At 45.4% G+C, this 18291-nt stretch overlaps 1 protein-coding gene across 6 annotated transcripts in view; it reads left to right on the forward strand.

Moving 5' to 3' along the window:
• The first annotated feature begins 2043 nt into the window (after positions 1–2043).
• CPLX1 (complexin 1) overlaps positions 2044–18291 on the forward strand; it is a 115581-nt gene continuing 99333 nt past the window's right edge. Inside the window, exons 1-3 of one of the 6 annotated variants that reach the window (XM_075078558.1) lie at positions 2044–2236; positions 2812–2923; positions 3818–3920. In XM_075078558.1, coding sequence (XP_074934659.1) covers positions 3890–3920 — 31 coding nt within the window. In that variant the 5' untranslated portion in view covers positions 2044–2236; positions 2812–2923; positions 3818–3889. Of the gene's footprint in view, positions 2237–2371; positions 2523–2680; positions 2924–3237; positions 3258–3817; positions 3921–18291 lie in introns of those variants that run through there. The other 5 variants (XM_075078559.1, XM_075078563.1, XM_075078557.1 and 2 more) reach the window with 5 other exon arrangements.

Below are 18291 nucleotides of genomic sequence, written 5' to 3' on the forward strand. Positions count from 1 at the left end.
CACCCCTGGTAAGGGACACCTCCATGCATATTCAGCTTCTCTCTTTCATGTTCCCTGGGAATATTTTTCTTGGATTTTAGCCAAATCAGTAGGAGAATTGGGAACCGTACAGGTGATAACTTGCTGAGCTCATGCTGGAGCCTGATCTATATTTTTTGTCTTAATTAGAGATTGCATTCTGGCTTCTTCCTTTTTTAGAAAATATGTTTCTTTTACATGCTCTAAGTTTTTAAGGGGGTATAACAATTCCAACTCTTTTCCCCCATCAAAGTTTACATCCTTATTTTCTATACCAGTCTGGGAACGGGTTTCCTCTAGTTGCTCCCACTCTAAGGTTCCTGCTAAAGTGGTATGTAGTCTCTCATTAGTTGCTTGCTCAGTGGCAAGCTGATCAGGGAGACTTGATGTCTCATTTCCTAGCTGTTCCTGTAAAGTCTTCATTAAATCCAGAAGGGACTTCATTGTCTTCTTTTCTGTTTGTTTGAGTATCATATTTATCCTGTTGTGTTGCCAACAAGGTGGCTCCTAAAACCCCATAGACCATTGCTTTGCCTTTCCAAGCGTCAGCCTTCATTCTTTAGCTGAGGTGGAAATTCTGCCTGTTACAGCTTGTGGATCATGCCAATTATTACAGGCCCAGGTCGTAGCAGGGGGAGAGGGTTGAGCTTTATAGACCTCTAATTTCTCCAGGAGAGGGGTACAATATCTAATCAGACCTCCCAGGCAGGCCATAATGGACACACAATGATAGGGACCAGATCCCTTGTTAGTCCTTTGAGGGCTGTCTCCCCTTATTTATGACTCCTTTCAGAGAGGGTGCCGTAGTAAAGGCTTGATTTTAATGATTGCTTTAGTACCAACAAGGGGATCCTGTCTGTGATGCCAATAAAATATGTCGTGTCCCAACCTGAGAGGAAGAGGGAGAGCGACCAAGGCTCTAGTGATCCCCTCAGACTAAACGGAGGTGAAACGACACCAAACGATCAATTAAATATTTTATTTCAACACAGAAGTAACTTGAACATGAAAACATGGAAAAGCATTGACAGTGGGAGTTCTCATTAAGCGCATTTGCAAAAGAAGAAAAGGAAAAAAAAGGGGAGGGGGAAGAGGAAGAGAGAAGCCAGGAGAGAGAGAGAGAAAGATATGGAGATATCACCACACTTGGATCCAGCACTGATGATGACAGACGTGATGATCCTCTGGTGGTAAGGGCGCACCAGTCTCTTTGTTGTAGTATCTTTTATAGTCTAAGCCCCACCTTCAGTTATGCCTCTTGTGAGCTTCTTGTTCCAGAAGTTTCATTATCTTCTACTCAGGTGCCATTGTAAAGGGTGGTCGTGAGGCGTTTTTCAGGCACTCATAAGCCCCTTCCTCAAATAAACTTTGTATGACCTCTGCAAGTTGCTATGTGATGCATAGCCAGGTGAGAACCCAGGACTGCACATCCTCCAATGTGCCCCCATGTCCTATGTCCATCAATTTTCCTCCTGCAGTTTGCTACATCCCAATTTACAACAACGCTTGAGATATTAACTCTTTCAGTCTCCCACACCCACCCCCTCCTGGTATTAGTTTTTCCTTTCTGAGATTTGTTAGTAAAAGTGCAGGGCACCCCTACCCAGCGGAGTTTCCTAAGGTGATGACAGTGTCTGTTGGAAAAGTGTCTTTCTGGAAGCTCTTGAATAGAATAGAATAGTTCAGTGAAAGGGACCTACGATGATCATCTAGTCCAACTGCCTGACCACTTCAGGCTGACCAAAAGTTAAAACATGTTTTTAAGGGCATTGCCCAACTGCCCCCCTTTAGGCCCATATCAGTTGCTTTAGGGTCTGCTGTCCCACCTCTCCTGCTGGCGATAGGAGGGCGGATCATCAGCAGAGCTGTCCCCTCCCCACCCAGCCCTAAGCCGGCTTCCGGCATCCCTATAGGTGGGTTGCCAGTGCCGTGAGCGTGTATTGCTCTGCTTTGCTGCGTAGCGCTCGCACCGCACGCAGCTCCATCCTCCTCACCTTCAGATGCCGTGGCGAACCCGGGCTGGAAAACGGATCGCGGCACCCGCGCCCTTCAGCCGGCAATCGCTGGGAGGGGAGTTCCTCCGACACGCCTCCCCCCTTCCCCCCCAGGCCGTGTCCTGGGCTGCAAACACTGCTGGATAGCAGAGAACTGAGCCGAGCAGCCGGCGATCCTTCTCCAGCCACAGTAAAATCCGAGGCGAAAGAGGAAAGAGGAGAAGGTTCTGCTCTCTCCCTATCTTCTTCCTTACCTCTCCAACTCCTTCCACGACCTAGGGGATGATAGGGAATCTCCGGGAAGGACCCAGAACAGAGGACGCGGATCGCTCTCCCACCCTCCCCTTTTTGCAGGAAGCCGTATTTGCAGAGATTTCTCCCGGCGCGCACACACACACTGAGTCCCGTGGACATGCAATCGCGAAATGCAACAGCGGGCTGACAACCTCCCCTCCTTCCCCCACAGCAAAGCGCAAGGACACCTGGCTGGTGCAGAGAGCCGGGGACAGGGTGGGGGACATGCATGCAAATACACGCACACCTCCGAGGGTTTGGGGATGGCTGGGGGCCTCCTCCGCGGCAAGCATGGAGGGGCGAGGGCGGTGCAGGGAAGGGGCGGGGGGAGCCGGAGGCAGGGGGAGGGAGAGAGCCCAGCTCCCGCAACGAGGGGAGGAGGAAGGAGGGACCGTGTCTGTGGGATGGTCCGGAAATCCTGTGATAAAAAGAGGGGCGCGGGGGAAAAGTAAGGAGAAGCTCTGGACTCATTCTCTCTTCCCCCATCCCAAAACTTCCCCGGCAGCCCTCAGGCACAAGGGCGCCGGCCGGAGCCTCTAGGGGCGGAGAGGAGCCGCCTCACGCACCTGCCGCCGACCCGGCACGGCCCAGCGCATCTCGTCTCAGCGCCGAGCCAGGTACCGGGGCGGGCGGGCCGTGCCGGCCGGCGCACGGAAGGGCAGCGAGGAGAGGCGGGGTGGGGAAGCCCTAGTCCTCCCAGGTGCTGGCGGGCCGCGCCGCCCCACGGCGCGGCTGTGACCCGGTACCGCAGCCGGTGCCGGGCGGGGGGAGGCAGCCTGCCCCGGAGCCGAGCGCGCCGCTTTCCGCGGCCGGGGCCAGCAGAGGGAGGCAGTAGCCTGCGCGGCGGGGCTGCTGTGCTGCACCTGGGGCCGGCCGGTCTCAACCTTGAGTCGTCCCGGCTCTTCCTGAGGCGGTGCAGCCCTCGCTGGCATTGCGCTGGCGGCTTTCCGGGTGAGGTTTCCGAGGGGGAGCCTGCCCCGCATCCGTGCTCTGCCGTTCCGCCACCCGGGCTGCATCTGCATCCGCACCCGAGTCGCCCAGCTTCCCCAGGCAGTTGCGGAGCACTTCACCTTCAAATGCCCCCGTGGCGGTCCCCGGCGGAGCTGCCACTCGGGAGCTAGCCCTCCGAAAACGGAGAGGGCGAGAAGCAGGCGGGGAAACGGGAAAGTTCAAAGGTTTAAGGCCTTCCTGCCCGCCTGCAGGAGACAAGCTGAGAGGAGCACCGCACTGCTCCTCCAGGCTCACTCCTGGCCACCTGCACCTGCCCGTGTCCTCCATCCTTCTCCTCCCCCTTGCCCCGTTCCCCACCCTCAGCATGCAGCTCTGTTCCCTAGGTGCCAGGGGCTGACTTGTCCTGCAAAGCCAGGGTCTGTAGAGATGGGGGGGTTGGAAACTTGCCTGCACTTAGACAAGGGAAGGAAGGCTGTGGGGAGAGAGCTGAGAAAGACCAGGCATCGGCCTTTGCTCTTCCTAGAGCCACCATTCCTCTTTTGATTGTGCCTTTTTTGCAGGCTGCCCTCCAAGAATTCCTGGTCTCTGTGCATGTGAGGTGTGAAGGTGGGCAACATCCCGTAGCTGTCACCATGGATTTTGTTATGAAACAAGCTTTAGGAGGTAAGTGTACTCAGCACACGAGGGGCGTTGCATCTCTCCCTCTCTGTCCTCTCTGCATTTGGCAAGAGAGAGGATGGACTGCTATGAGCCTCTGGTAGGGTCTGCAGCTAGAAGAGCTGTTTGGGGACCCAGAAGGACATGCCTGACCTCATGCTATTGATTCATGATCCTAGAGCCAAATGTTTGAAGAATCTGAGCAGGAGAGGGCAGCAACAAGCAGAGACCAAACCCCCATGTCAGGAGAGAGACCTCCCACACGAGGTGTGCAGACCTTGGGTCATGCCTAATCTGGCACCTGACCAGCTGGCTGCATGTCCTGTTGTACAGTGCACAGGTCTTGCTTTGCTTCATGGCATGCCACGCCAGTGAGGCAGATATTACAAAGGCTGCAGGTAGGTTTAGCCTGAGTAAACCCAAGAAAGAGTAGCATTTTGTGGGTGTGTGTGAGCCCCTTTTTCATCCTGCCCCAAACGTCGACCAGACTTTGATCAAAAAATGGCAAATGCAGAAATTTTTGTACCTGGTATTTGGAGACTTGTTTTTGGTACGAATATTGCCATAATAAGCAGGGGAACAGTAATGAAGTATCCCCACCATCACCCTACCTGCATTTGAGGCCAACCTTTTATACAGTTTCAATATATTTCCTTCCATGTGTGATGAATTGTTTTAACCTAATGGTGGGAAATAGAAAAGGCAGTGGGGTGGGGATGAGAAATTGAAAACAATGCAGAAGTATTTGGGAATGAGATTCCGTCGACCTGCTACAGTCATGCTGCTTTTCTGGGCTGCTTGGCCTGATGTTCAGTCAAAACAAAGCTGTTACTGAGACTATGATGAAAGCTGGCTGCTGTTGGGGACCGGAATAGTTGGCCTCCGAGGAAGTCAATGAGGTGGTTCTGATCATTGCCTTTTGTACTGCATCTCATGTGTGCATTTTCCATCTATTTTCCTTCGGAGAAACTGTAGAGTCATGGGACTGTGGGAACGTTTCATGCATGGTGTTGTTGATATTATATGCAGCTTCAACATTTACCGCAGGACTCTCTCCCATAGCATGAAAACATGATTTCTGTCTTTGAAACAAAGGAACTGGTGGTTTTGGGTATTTTCACCAGTGGAGCAACTTCTCACAGTTAAGAATAGAGCAAGCACCCCAAGTTTTAATTGAGCTGTTTTGAATGGGAAGATCAAACTGGAGAAGAAAGAGTCTAATTTGATTGCACAAAATAGCAAGATAAGAAGATACCTATGTGAGCACAGAGTGGTTTGTATGGTAGCGGTGTTACGTTTCTTTACTCTTCAGTGCCTGTTTTGAAGGAGAAATAGTTTGAGAAGAGCAGATTTTGTACTGCTTGATATGGTGTGAATAAGGTTTCTTGCACAGAAATGAACAAGTGTACCTGAAAACTGGAGACTTAGCCACTGCAGCTGGAGATATCTGAATCCACTGAAGGGAAATAACTGCTTAGAGACTGCAGTTAAAGGCAAGGGGAGGAGGGTTGCAGCAAAGGAGTAACAGCTAAGATGCATGCCTTTTCTTGCAGCTTAGTGACTAACCTCAGTTGGAAGCAGTGTCTGCCTGTGCTTAAGAACATTTACTCTGGGCAGACATTAATTCTAACATAATGTTGCATGCCAGAGTCAGGATTTGCATTATAATAGGAGCTGCTGAGAAGGCAAATTCAAAAAGCATCTTTTGGTGATGCCTGAGTTTCTGATGTCTGTCAAGATGTTGCCCAGGGCACCAGCTCTTCTGCCAGATGACAATGTATTAGCAAAATGTGTCTGGAGCCTGCCTACTTACTCAATAAAGGAGAAGTCTCTGCAGAGTTGTAAAATCCAGGAAATATTAATTCCTTAAGCAGAGACCTATTTTTAAATTAGAAATAGTTTGAAAGAGGGAAAATGAGATCTCCCAGGGCAAATATAACATGGAAAGTAAAGGTCGTTTTGGACACTTGTTTCTCACTTTAGTTAAAGCCAAGCTGAAGCAATCATGAACTCTGTTTGCTTAATTATGGGGCCAAAACCCCTTTTGTTTGCCAGCTCTGACTCCCAGAGGGAATAGCCCAAACTGAGCAATGCACCAAATCTCTGGTGGGTGACAGGCTTGCTTTGGTGTGATCTGCCTGTGAACTTTTTTATTATCCCCAATTTCAGTGAGATTTTTCTGTAGATTTCATGGCTTTTTGATTCTAGTTTAGTATGTCTTTTCTTAGAACACCTGTGAATTAATTTTGTTGTCTGCTTGGGATTTTTTGAATGGTGCAAAAGTTCTTATCCTCAAAGTCTCTTTTGGTGCTCCTGGAAGAAAGAAAAAAAAATTGCGGTTTTGTCAGTAAGGTCCCTTCCAATTTGCAGAGAATCAGACTTGCTATATATATTGCTTGCAGATCACCTACAGCTATGATAGCTTAACCCTTTCACTATCTCATCTGGGGATACCTAACAAAGGCTGTCACCAATTGGGTTTCTTTGAGCATTACGGGCAGGTGTTTTCTCTTCCCAGTATCCAGCACCAAAATGGGGCTTTGGGCAGAGCTTATGGTAGCTAAAAGCCTGGATCTGAGAAATGTTTGCAGGTGGGATACTTTTGCCCTTTTCCTGCTGGACAGTGCTGTGCAGGACTCTGAAGCATATGTGGACATTGGGAGCAGGATTCATCATACAGGAGTGATCAGAGGAGGTACTGGAAGGAAAATACGAATGCTGCCCCAGCTCCTTACTCACCTTCTCGAGGAAGAGGAGGTCTCACACTCTGCTTCATTAACAATAAACAGTAGCCATAGCAGAATGCTCCTGTGGAGTTTTCTCATTGCTTTTGAAGCAATCTGTGAAAACATCTTCTTTGTCTCTAATAGCATAGGACAATCAGATTATTTTCCTTGGAGTTTTGCCATTCAGAGGAGAAGGTGGCAGGAAGGTGTTTCGAAAGGTATGTGAGCTAAGTTCGCAAGCAAGGAAATGCAGTTAATGCTGAGTTGCTTTGGAAGTCTGTGTGACTGGGGGATATAGGTCTTGTGAAATCAATTTGGCAGGTTATTGTATTGCTGAAGTTCTTTCCCTGACTTTTTTTTAAAGGGGATCTGCAGAAGCCCACTGGTTCTGGGCAGTGGAAGGCCATCCTCTGCTCTGCTGCCAGCACTGGGATTTTGCTGCTAGTGTTGGCAGCAGAGTCCTTGCCTGGTGGCTGACAAGCTTGAAAAGTGTCTTTTGCAAATCCCTGGCCTCTTCAGGATAAAATCCTTGACCCTTTCATTAGCAATGGAGTCTGTAGTCCAGGAAAAGCAGTACAAAATATTAGCTTTTCTGACCAATTTACTTGTGTGGCTTTTTTGTGCTCCTCAGACCTTTCAGCACCCTGTGTGAAAGTCAGTCCATTTATTATTTGACAGTGACAGACGCCACAGATATGAAATGCAGTCATGATACTGATTAGCTGTGTAGGATGACAAGAAGCAAATAGTAAGAGGAAACCTAGAGGCTTAAAATTGCTGCTTCTTCCACAGAGATAACAGACAGCAAATGGATATTTTGTACTTCTGACCCTGCCACACCAGCAGACATTGACATAGGTGTGTAGCCATGGTGATTGGTCACTTTGCTGTTCTTTTGACAGTTCACTAGCTGAAGACAACCAGAGTTATTTCATGATCGCATTTTACATTAGAATTGCTCTTTACTGAGCCAGATCAGAGCTCTGGAACACTGTTGTCGTGACCAAGATGTATGACTTCCTAGGAAAACCTGGAAGTGGAGGACCTGAAATGGTCCCTGGAGGAGTTTAGCCATAGTGTTTTTCACTGGGCATTGATTATTTCTTCATAGGCTTGCGTGAAAGCAAGTGGTGCATTAATACTTGGTCCCCATGTCATACTACAGTCACTTCCTCTGTCACTGGTGGCTTGGATGAATAGGAAACTGGGCTGAAGTAGAAGAGACACTAAAGTAGAAGCTCTGCTGGCTGTCATCCTATTACTGGGAGACTTGAGGGTCAAGGGTCTTAGGCATTTTCTTATGGAAAAAGAGAAGGGGAAAGCCCATGGGAAGGTGAGGAGGAATTGTCTGAGCTGGGATCATGATGGGTTGAAGAGAAGAGAGAGAGATTTCTTACAGCAGAAACTAGCTTTGTGCAGACCAGAAGGCTGTGAAGATATGGATATACAGAACAGCTGCAATAGCTCTAACTCTGTATTAAAGGTGTTGTGGAGGGGCTCTTTTAATATGTTCCTTTTATTGATACAGGTGGGAGAAATGTCTAGTTGGGGTGCCTGCCTTAAATAGTGACTTTTGCTAATGTCAGCAAGTGGATTAATCATGTAACTGATTTCATATATAATGATGCATATGAACAGTACTGTCTAAATTTCTTCTTTATGGTGCCAGTACCCCTTGAATTCATTGTGCAATGCAAGCCCCATCAGGAGGAAGGGTACATTTGAGTTTCTGGATAGATGTTCACTGGGCTATATTACAAGCATGATTTTCTGTGAGCAGAGTGAGGACTGCTGCTTGGTGTTGGCTTCTTTATCTGTTAAGATTCAGTGGAGATTTGTTTTGGTTCATAAGGATTCTTAAAATACTGTAGGCAGAAGACAAATGCATCTAGATTGCCATCTGGAATATGCAGCAGAGGGGACTGTCTACTTCGTGTCCCTTACCAGCAGCTTTGGTTCAGGTATACCACTCATTCAAGAGGGAATCCCCTTGTTCTTCAAGGTAGGCAGAGATTTAAACCCTCCTGAAGGTAACGAAATGTAAGTCACTGTCCATCAGCTCTGAAAAATGCAGCCTCTGTGGTAAGCTTACATTAGTGAGATGTGAGTGTGTGTGAATACCAGATAAAGACTGGTATTATTTCCATTCAGACTTCTGTGTGGCTTATGAAATGCATATTTTGCTGCTGCATTTGCTTCACTTACTTGCTTGTGTTGTGGGGATTGTCCTTGATTTTTCTCTGGAGAAATCAGTGAGATTAAGTGCAGTTAGAGGCAATACAGACCTGTCCAGGGTGGAACAGATAGTAAAATACACATAGTGGTTTCTGCTTTCTCCTCCAACTCAGTCTCTTGATTCTCTCATTTGCAGTTCTCTGCTTAGCCTCTCTTCTGCTCTGGGACCTCAGGCATCAGCTAGGCTGTGCACCGCTGCTTATGTTAATGTACAAAGTCCTGGGGAAGGACAAACTAGTGCAGAACTGCGAGTTGTAGTGCCAATTAGTTCTTGTATTTACTTCTGGGGTCTCTTTTGCCTGTAATCCTTGAAACCCATGACGCATTAAGTCATGTCACAGTCAGGTGCTTCCAAATCAAAGACTGGAGGATCTGAGATGAGACAGGAGGTCTCCAGCCCACAGTAGGATGTGGTAGATGTTGGGGGCCCATATACTTTTGTTCTCAGATAACTTCTGTCTATATTGTGTACAGTTCTGGATCCCACAATTTAAGAAGGATGTACTTGAATGCAACAAAACTGTTAAAAAAGGCTGGAAGACTTGACCTATGAGGAGTGGCAGAGGACACAGGGTTTATCTAGTTTGGAGAAAAGGAGGCTGAGGGGTGACCTCATTGCTCTCTCAGCTGAGGGGAAGTGGAGAGAGAGGTGTTGATTTCTTTTCCCTGGGATCCAGTGACAGAATGCATGGGAATGGTTCAAAGCTGCATCAGAGGAGGTTCAGACTTGACATTAGGAAATATGCCTTTACTGGGAGGGTGCTCAAACACTGCAACAGGCTTCCAGAGAGGTGGTTGATGCCCCATGCCTGTCTGTGTTTAAGAGGCATTGTCCAAATACAATGCCCTTAATAGCACGGTTTAACTTTTGCTCAGCCCTAAAGTGATCAGGCAGTTGGACTAGATGATTGTTGTAGGTCCCTTCGCCTATGCTAGTCTATGCTAGCCTATGCTAGCCTAGTGAGTAAGAGTATAAGGTGGTTTCTGCAGCCTCAGTTTGTAGTGTGGTTGTGTTGGTGAATTATTATCTTCTGGATCCTTTTTTCTTTGTCTGATGTTTTGAGTTTATGCATTTTAATGATATTTTGAAGATGAAAAGGTAGTGTTGATATCTGATGGATATGTTTTTCATAAGGAATGGTTTTATAGGCCTTTTCTTCTAATGTGTGCTGCTGGCAAAGATATTTTCTTCAATAAATTGGATTAAATTGAGTGCAATCATGATGTCTGTTGCCAAGACAAGGATAGAAAGGAAAATCTCATGTAGGTGTCTCAGTGCTTCCAGAAAAACAAAACAAGCGTAGGTTCTATAACTGTTCAAGACTGATTAATCTGTACCAGCCTTGGATATTCCTTGTTAATTTACTTGATGCCAGATGCTCCAATGGCAGCCTGTAGGGGTTGGTTTGTTCTTCAGGAATTCTCATTAAAACCAAGGAGCAAAATATCCTCCAAGGAGGCAGATAATTGACTGTGGAGATGATACCAAAGAAGCATCTCCAGTGAAGGTCAGATGATCTATTCCATCCATGATCCACACCAGGAGGAGGAAAACTGGCCAGGTCCTTTCTTCCTGTGCCTTTCTTGAGAAACCTTTCTTTTGCGTTTCCTTGTCTCTGTTGGGTCTGTTGCTGTTGGAATCACACATATGCTCTCAATTGTGTCTGCTGGGATCTTAATTGTCTTATTTGTAAGCAGGTATTGAGAGCAGAGTGTGCTTATTTAGTATCCTTGGAGGAAATGAGCAACCTTCAGCCTGATGATTGTAGAGGTATGCCACAAAAAGCTTAACTAAGATTTCTGCTGCTGAGCATGTGCTTGCCAAGAGCCTGCTTGGAGTGGAGTGACATGGATAAGAAGGAAGTTTTCTCTCTTGGAGAGGGGAGATGTCTTACGGAGTTTTTGTAGGATTCCTTCATGGCAGAAAAAAAATGCTTATCTGATTCTCTGTCCCCTTTAAAGGAAGTCCTTCATACTTCTAATTTTAACATCTATCGCTGTACACCTGAATCTTTATTGCTTTTTTTTTTGTATCTTTCATAATTGTAGGTGGTTCTCATGGGGGTGGAGGAAGTGGTGGTTTCTAGCCAGCTGCATACTTTTGGCACAAATGGAGTCTGTCAATGCTGAATTTTTGGCCTGTGTTGCATCGGAAACACTCTGCAGCAGTGGGTTTGGAGCTGGGCAGGAGTCTAGTGCATGATGTATTACAGTTATTCAGACCTTCCTGGTGAAATGGGACTCTGAAAATATAAGCTACTGGTTTGCCTTTGTGTTGGTTCTTGGTGAGAGGTAAGTTCAGACTGTAGTTCAGCTGTTAGCTGGGGAGACCTATTCGCTTGTTCATGTGCTGGCAAAAGGACTGCCATTAGAGAAGGCTGGTGTATATGAATGCTGATGTACATGGGAGGGCTTCTTGCTTTGATTAGAAAACTGAAGTCAAATCCGAGGGCTACATGGGTTCAGAAATCTTGCTGAGTTAAGTTGAGAATATATAGACTATTTGTGGGTTTTTTAGTACTGCATATATACAGGGCTCCAAAAGGCCTAAGTAATCTCTGCAAAGGTTCTCCATTCTTAAGAGAAGACGGGCACCCTGCCTTTACAGAGGATAGGAATATCTCTTTCATTCTGGTGCACCCCCAACACCAATCCCTTCTACCAGCAAGTTGTTTGCATGGGAAATTGCAGTATGAAATCAGTGGCAGCTGCATAGAGATTAGAAATTCTCCAGCAGTTTTTGAAGCCCACCAAATGGTTAAGGAGACCTGGAAGAGGAATGGCAGTAAGTAGGAAAGGCTGGCAGAAAGAGAGGGACGGATCTCTAGTGTGTTGCCACTGGCTTACCTCATGTCAGAGGGCTACAGGCAAATGCATGCCCTTCTGGTTGAGCATCATGGTCCTGCCTTCGAACGTTATGTCATAGTTCTCGGAGAGGAAAGGCAGGGAACAGAGGGTGGTGCCAAGACTCAGAGACAGATAGAGGTTCTAGTGTGCTCTAGGATGGGAACCCACAGTTTTTCAGGCCCTCGGAGAGGGGATATAGCTCATAAAGTAGTAACTATGGGACATTAGTCCCTCAAAGCTGCAGAATTTCTACTCCCAACTGCTGCAGACACAGTATTGCTGAGGCTCTTCCAAATTCTAACTCTTCTTTTTCAGTGGTGGGGCAGAGAGCACTCTGCCTTATCCTTGGATGCTTGTCTTTGGGAGGTTGCAACTCTGCATTACCTTTGTATACTCATTCCATGTGATGAAATCAAGTGCTTGCTCAAGGCTACACAGAACCTTAAAGACTTGCTAACTTATGGCTTTGAGAACTCTGGTTTCTGGCTTATTTTTTCACCTACAGCTTGATTGTGAGAGCTTGGATATAGTAAGTTCTGTTTCTGGCAGGTTGGCTTTAGTGGCTGGAGTACATGTCTCAAAGGATGTAGAGCTTCGCTGAGAAGACTGAGAATTTCCCTAGGTCGTTGAGCAGATGATCATGTGTTTTGCTAAAGGGTTACAGGTACAATTGCAGACATGGCAAAGGTTACTAGTGATCTTCTCTGGTACAAATAACAGTACACATTAGAAGCAAAAGACTTTAAACAAATTGTTTCTTTCTACTAGGGACAAATCAATGTGCAATTTGAGAATTGATTGCCTCCCCCCCCCCCCCCCCGCAGTTTTAAATGCACTGACTTCAAATTGGGTGGATGCTGCCACTTCAGAAATGGATTAATACAAACAATAATCTGCTGACTTTGGTGTGCATCTTCTTACAATTTGAATTTGTCATTACCTACAAGAATGAAGCTGCTTAGCAGTTACTTATGCTTTTACAGCATGATTTGTGTCTTGTGGCTTATTTGCAGTGATACTGACCTTGAAGGAATGCCAAACATGCAATGTCAACAGAAATTTGGGATTTGTATGGCTGTGAATTATCTTCTGTGGAAAATAAGGAAAGAAAGAAATCCAAGTCTGGAATGATGGAGCTGTTTTGATTAACTCTTATCTCCTGAGAGAATGGGAGCAATGAAGGGGAAGACAGACAACAATTAAAGGAAAGGGGTTGGCAAAGGAATGTGGGTCAATGCTTAGGTTGGCAGATAGCTGAACTGCCATGTCTCTGTGTCCCTGGATCCATCTCTTACTTCTTTGCTGCCTAGCACAGGCAAAGTTCACCAGAGAAAAAGAAGTTTGAACGTGTTGTTTAAGGTAATCAAGTGGGAGACAGTTGTCTTATCTGTTGGAGAACCCTGGTTGTGCTTTGGAAGGTCACTTTCTCCCTGGGTTAGATGGTGTCTCTCCTAGTCCCCTTGCATAGGAAGCAGTATATGTGGCTCTATAACCCCAAGAGCAGAACAGAGTCAGGTATGACTCATGGGCACAGGAACACTGCCCTTCTCTTCATAGGAAGGCAACAATATTCTTTTTTCCTTCTGTCACTCCTTCTGCTTCATGGTGCTTTGCAGAGCTGAACTTGTGTGCTTAATGGACTTGAAAGTTTGTCCTTGACTTGATATTGGCAGTGAAACTTTCTTGTTCATTCTGCTTCCCTCCCACCATGTTATTGCATGCAGTGTGAGACTCTCTGTATGCCCCCTGAAAGGGGAGCAACTGTGCGGGGCTGCTTGGTCTCTGTTCCAGTGCCTGTCCTAAGTGTAAATGTCCATTAAATACCTCAAAAATTCATGTGTTAATTACAATTTTAATTTGAGAGAGGACTTTGTAAAGGTTTTACTAAAACATGGGGCTTTTTAAATGAAAAGCTTTTAAACACACAGTTTGTATTTTCTCAGCAAGCAACAAGAGAAAGACTCATCACAAACCTGAAAGACTGCAGGAGACTAAGACATCATATCCAAATGGATGTATTTTTAATGTGTGACAGCCATTTATTTTACACTGGAGTTAAGCATGTGCATGCCACTCTTCCCTGAATCAATGTGTGGCTCTTACAGTGTAAAATGTTTTTTCCTTTGTAAATGAACCAACTTCTCTTTGCAGTTTCTTTCAGATTTAACTTTTCATTAAATGAAAGAAATTTTATTTAAAAAAACCTAAACAATACAAGCCAACAAAAAAAATTAAGGAGAGGGAGAAACTATTCAGAGGTGCCTACCCAAAGGAAACCTTCAACAAGGGCACACAGGCAGATGGTACGACACCAGATCACTGCCATAGCAAGAGGTTGACTTCTGGAAGGGACGAGGAACTTGCCATCCATTTCTACTGACTGTGCATCTTGTTGTATTGCTAGCAGGCATTCTGCCAGGCAGAGATCCTAGTGCAATTCACATCCATCTAAACACCATGCCAAGGTGCTCCCTTTTCTGGTCACAGAGCCTGAGCCCTCATATGCACTGCTCTGACAAAGCATAATGTAATTTACAAATTTCAGCTATTCTGAAATGTCCTTTTTGACAGAGACCTGTCAGTCTACAGCAGCTGAAGACCAGCATTTCTACCAATTTCTTGCAGATGCAAGTAAAATAATCACCGGGTTTTTCTTCCTCTCCTCCCTGAAAGCTCACAAAAATCCCCTCAAAACCCCCTCGGTTGGAGTATTTCTTGTTTCTGCATAATCTGAAAAGGATGGGTCAGATCTACCATCTCCACTGCTGGATGTGCATGGAAGAGGCATTTGTGGCATGTTATTAGGGAGGGGCTGGCTAACCCAGAGATGGTATTAATACATAAGATCTCAAACATACCCTAAGTTTAGCATGGGTGCTTTGGAGTGAAGCAATTATCTATTTTGTTGTCTTAAGAACAGAGTGACCTAGATTCCCTCTTCCTATTTCTCTTTTTCTTTTTTTTCCCCTTTTTCCTCACGGGGTGGCCCACTTAGTTGATTAAACTGCAACTCAATTATAACTGGTTGTATTACAGTTGGGAATAAAGCAGATGTGAAGAGACTGGAGTTGATAAAGTAATTTATTTTTTGCCTTGTTGGTTAGCTGGAAATTATGGCTGGGATTAAGTGTCAAGCATTAGTTTCAGTAGCTTTTGGGTGAAAGACATTTTACAACACAACAGGATTGGTTGGCAGTAGGGAATGCAAGAGTGATTTGATGAAAAGTTGTGCATTTCATGGTAAGAAAAGAGGTAATGGTCTAATTTATGAAAGATTTAAAATAAGCTTCAAATTCAAAATAAGCCCAAAGTCAGCAAATGTGGTGACAGCATGGTTCATATTTGCTTTTGATACCATAAGTCACCAAATAAAAGAACCCCCTAAAACTCAGTTTGTAGCTTTAGAAAGCAGGCATTCTTTATTGCAGCACCACGTGCGCAGGGCATCGCTCCACCCAGTGTGTGCACTGAGTAGCTCTACTACAGGGTTTATATGCAATCGAAATATAATATTAGATTTATAGGAAATGGTTATAATAGTCATTCTATTATTGGAACTGATTAATATATGCAAAAGTGCTTAACACAGGCACGTTCATGTTCACTGGTGGTCTTCCAGGGTGCTCTGGTGGTCATCAATAGTCTTCCTCACCATGTCCGCTGGCTGAACTCAGTCTTTGGAAATGCACAGTTCATTTTGGCTTGATTACACAATTCTTACTGATACCAAACTAGCTTATTCTAGTACATTTCCCTTATTTATTCTACTCAAGTGTACGGTGTCTCCAGATGCCCTTCTAACTAATCACATATAGCAAGTTCTAGACTATCTTATTCATAAAGTAGTCCAAGTATTTAAAATCTTATCTATGTTGTTCCAATTAAAGGAGGTCATATGTTCTTTTGAAGCCGGTATCAGTTTGAAGTGAATACATAAAACACATTGATCCTTGTGCATTAGTTATAATTTTAATGCATGTGGAAATTCTCTGATAAAGCATCAGAGGCATCAGGAAGGCAAATAAGTTGTCTAGGTAGAGTTTGCAAATGAGGTGACCAAACCCCAGCTGAAAATGACCAGCCTGCACAGTCTTTGGTAACAGAATTATCCCTTATGTTAAGGACATGACAGACATAACGTGGTCCATGCTAAAGAATGCTATTTTTAACGGAAACTGACATTGGCGGAGCATTGTATTTGTTTTTTCATCTATTTTCTTCTCTCACTTAAAGCTCAGGGAACAGAACAAAAGCAAATATATTCAGTGCAGGATAACCTGGAAAGTAAAACTCATCCTCTCATGATATTCAGGAAGAGAAAGGATCCAATGAGAGCTCTTAACCCCTGAAGATATGTGGAGTCAAATTGCACTCCTAGGTAGATATCTCTGGGTAGATATCTGCAGCAGGGACAAAGCTGTGGACGGTACCCAGCACCAGATCTATTCATGGACTCCAAATTGTGGGAGAGGTAACTTCTGTCTACTTGGGCTGGATGCATAGCATGGCTTCTTTCTGTATTATTGTACTACCTGCAGCTGAGCAGGATGCCTTCACATGTTTGCCACCTGCACACGTTTGGTACTGCCAGAGCTGCTGTCTGTGTTTCATAGAAATGCTGGGGCCTATTCTTCCTGGTGACCTCTTATCAGGACAATGATGGACTGCAGGAAATAAAAGAATAAATCTTCTTCAACTCCTGTTGGCCATGAATAAACCTGTTACCCTTCTTTGGACTGCTGCAACTTCTTCTGTGCAGCCACGTGCCTAGATTCTAGTACGTGCCGTAATCTAAAGCCAGGTGCTTCTTGGGTCCAACAGTGAGAACAAGGACAAATGATACCCTGTGAATTTACACACAGGGTCTGGATTATAGGGCTAACATTCACATGGTGCTGCTGAAAGAGCTGGTTTGAACAGCCAGTGGAACATACGTGTAGGAGTTAATGCTATCAGACCCTTTCATCCAGTGAGCTTTGGTTTTGTCTCTGCTCATGGTGACATGGTAATTTTGTGACAAACTGGATTCACACTGGAATTGTAGCAATTTATTCTGGGGCAATGCTTGTGCAGGTCTCACTGAGAAAGGCCTGGCCTTGGCTTTGATGAGAAAGCATGGTGAGCTTTGTCAGAAACGTGCATCCTGACCTAGGATAGGGAGAAAATGGGCTCCTTTGTGTGTGGCGCATGCTTTGGAGCTTCTAGAAGTAAGTGCAGGACCTTGTTTGCACAGGGTACCCTGTACTGCTGCTGGGTGTACTACACCATGGACCACAGCAGATAAAGTGTCCTCACAACCTCAATTCCAGCAGGTCTCTTCTGGAAACCCACGGCACCATTTGAAGAGCCATTCAGTGCTGAGAGGGGATTTCCTCTCCCTCCTCATCTGTTAGATGTGTTCATTGCCACACAAAAATCCCACCAGGCTGGCTTTGCTAAACTGCTAGCCTTGCTGAGAAGGTGACCTCTCTGTGCCTCCCATCAGTGTGTGTACATGGTAACTGCAGAGTACTGTTGTGCAGGGCATTGGATATGAGCAAGAAGGAATGCTTCCTTGACTGTATTGATTTTGTGAGAATGTAGGCTTGGAGGTAGGAGAACAATCCCTGTTATCCACCATTCTCAATAATTTTCATTCCATGTGCAAGTTTGTACCAGGGAATCAAAGAGACTTGCCATGATTATATCACTGGCAGTCTCTCTGAGTAGTTAAATTCAGTTCAGGGTTCAAGCAGAGGGACCTGAGGTTACTTATGTTCTGGCAAATGCTCATTGTTCATGTTTGTTAACCTTTTAATTAGAGAGCCAAATAGAGGAAGGTAACTGGCTTGAAATGCAGAACACTCACTACAGCTTTCATTTTAACAAGGTCCCTATTCCCTTTCTCTTTAACTACAAAGCTTCTATAATGGAGCCAGCTGATGAGTCAGTCTTTATTAAGACATGTATTAAAACTGGCAATAACTGCTCTTTAAAGAAAAAGGAAATAAACTGCATTGGGCAGAGCAGGGTTCGCTGGGTTTTTTTCTTTCATTCGAATCTACTCCCATGCCCTCAAAAACAAACCAAGAAGCATACGCTGGGGCAGTGAGAGGAAAAAGGAGAGCTGGCATAATTGGTCTTGTTCTTGGAGAAGCTGGCCTATTCTTGCAGGCTTTGTTGTTCAGGGATTGAGAGCACAACACATGTAATCAGCAGCTTTGAGACCTGACTGTCTTTTGCCTGACTCTGTGGTCATGAGCTCACGCCAGTTTGTTAAATGAGGCAGAATTGCTTGTCTAGGGGGTTTTCTCCCTTTCTGGTCTGTTGGATTACATAATCTTTCATAGGCAATATGGGAAGTCCTATCTGTTTCACAGCCTATTCTGGGCCCTGGAGGGATATTGGGGAACAGAAGCTGTGAAGAGAGAGCTTTCTCCTCCCTGTCCACCATCACCTTAGCCCACTACCAGAAGCAGAGCTACTTCTCCTTTAGCTCTCATTCCTGACATGTCATTGACTTCTGGTTCCAAACGGCAGCTAATTGTTAGACATTTTCTCAACACTGTGCATGCACTGTCAGTGGCCTC

Source organism: Phalacrocorax aristotelis, chromosome Z (genome assembly GCF_949628215.1).
Source record: "Phalacrocorax aristotelis chromosome Z, bGulAri2.1, whole genome shotgun sequence".
Lineage (NCBI taxonomy): Eukaryota > Metazoa > Chordata > Aves > Suliformes > Phalacrocoracidae > Phalacrocorax > Phalacrocorax aristotelis.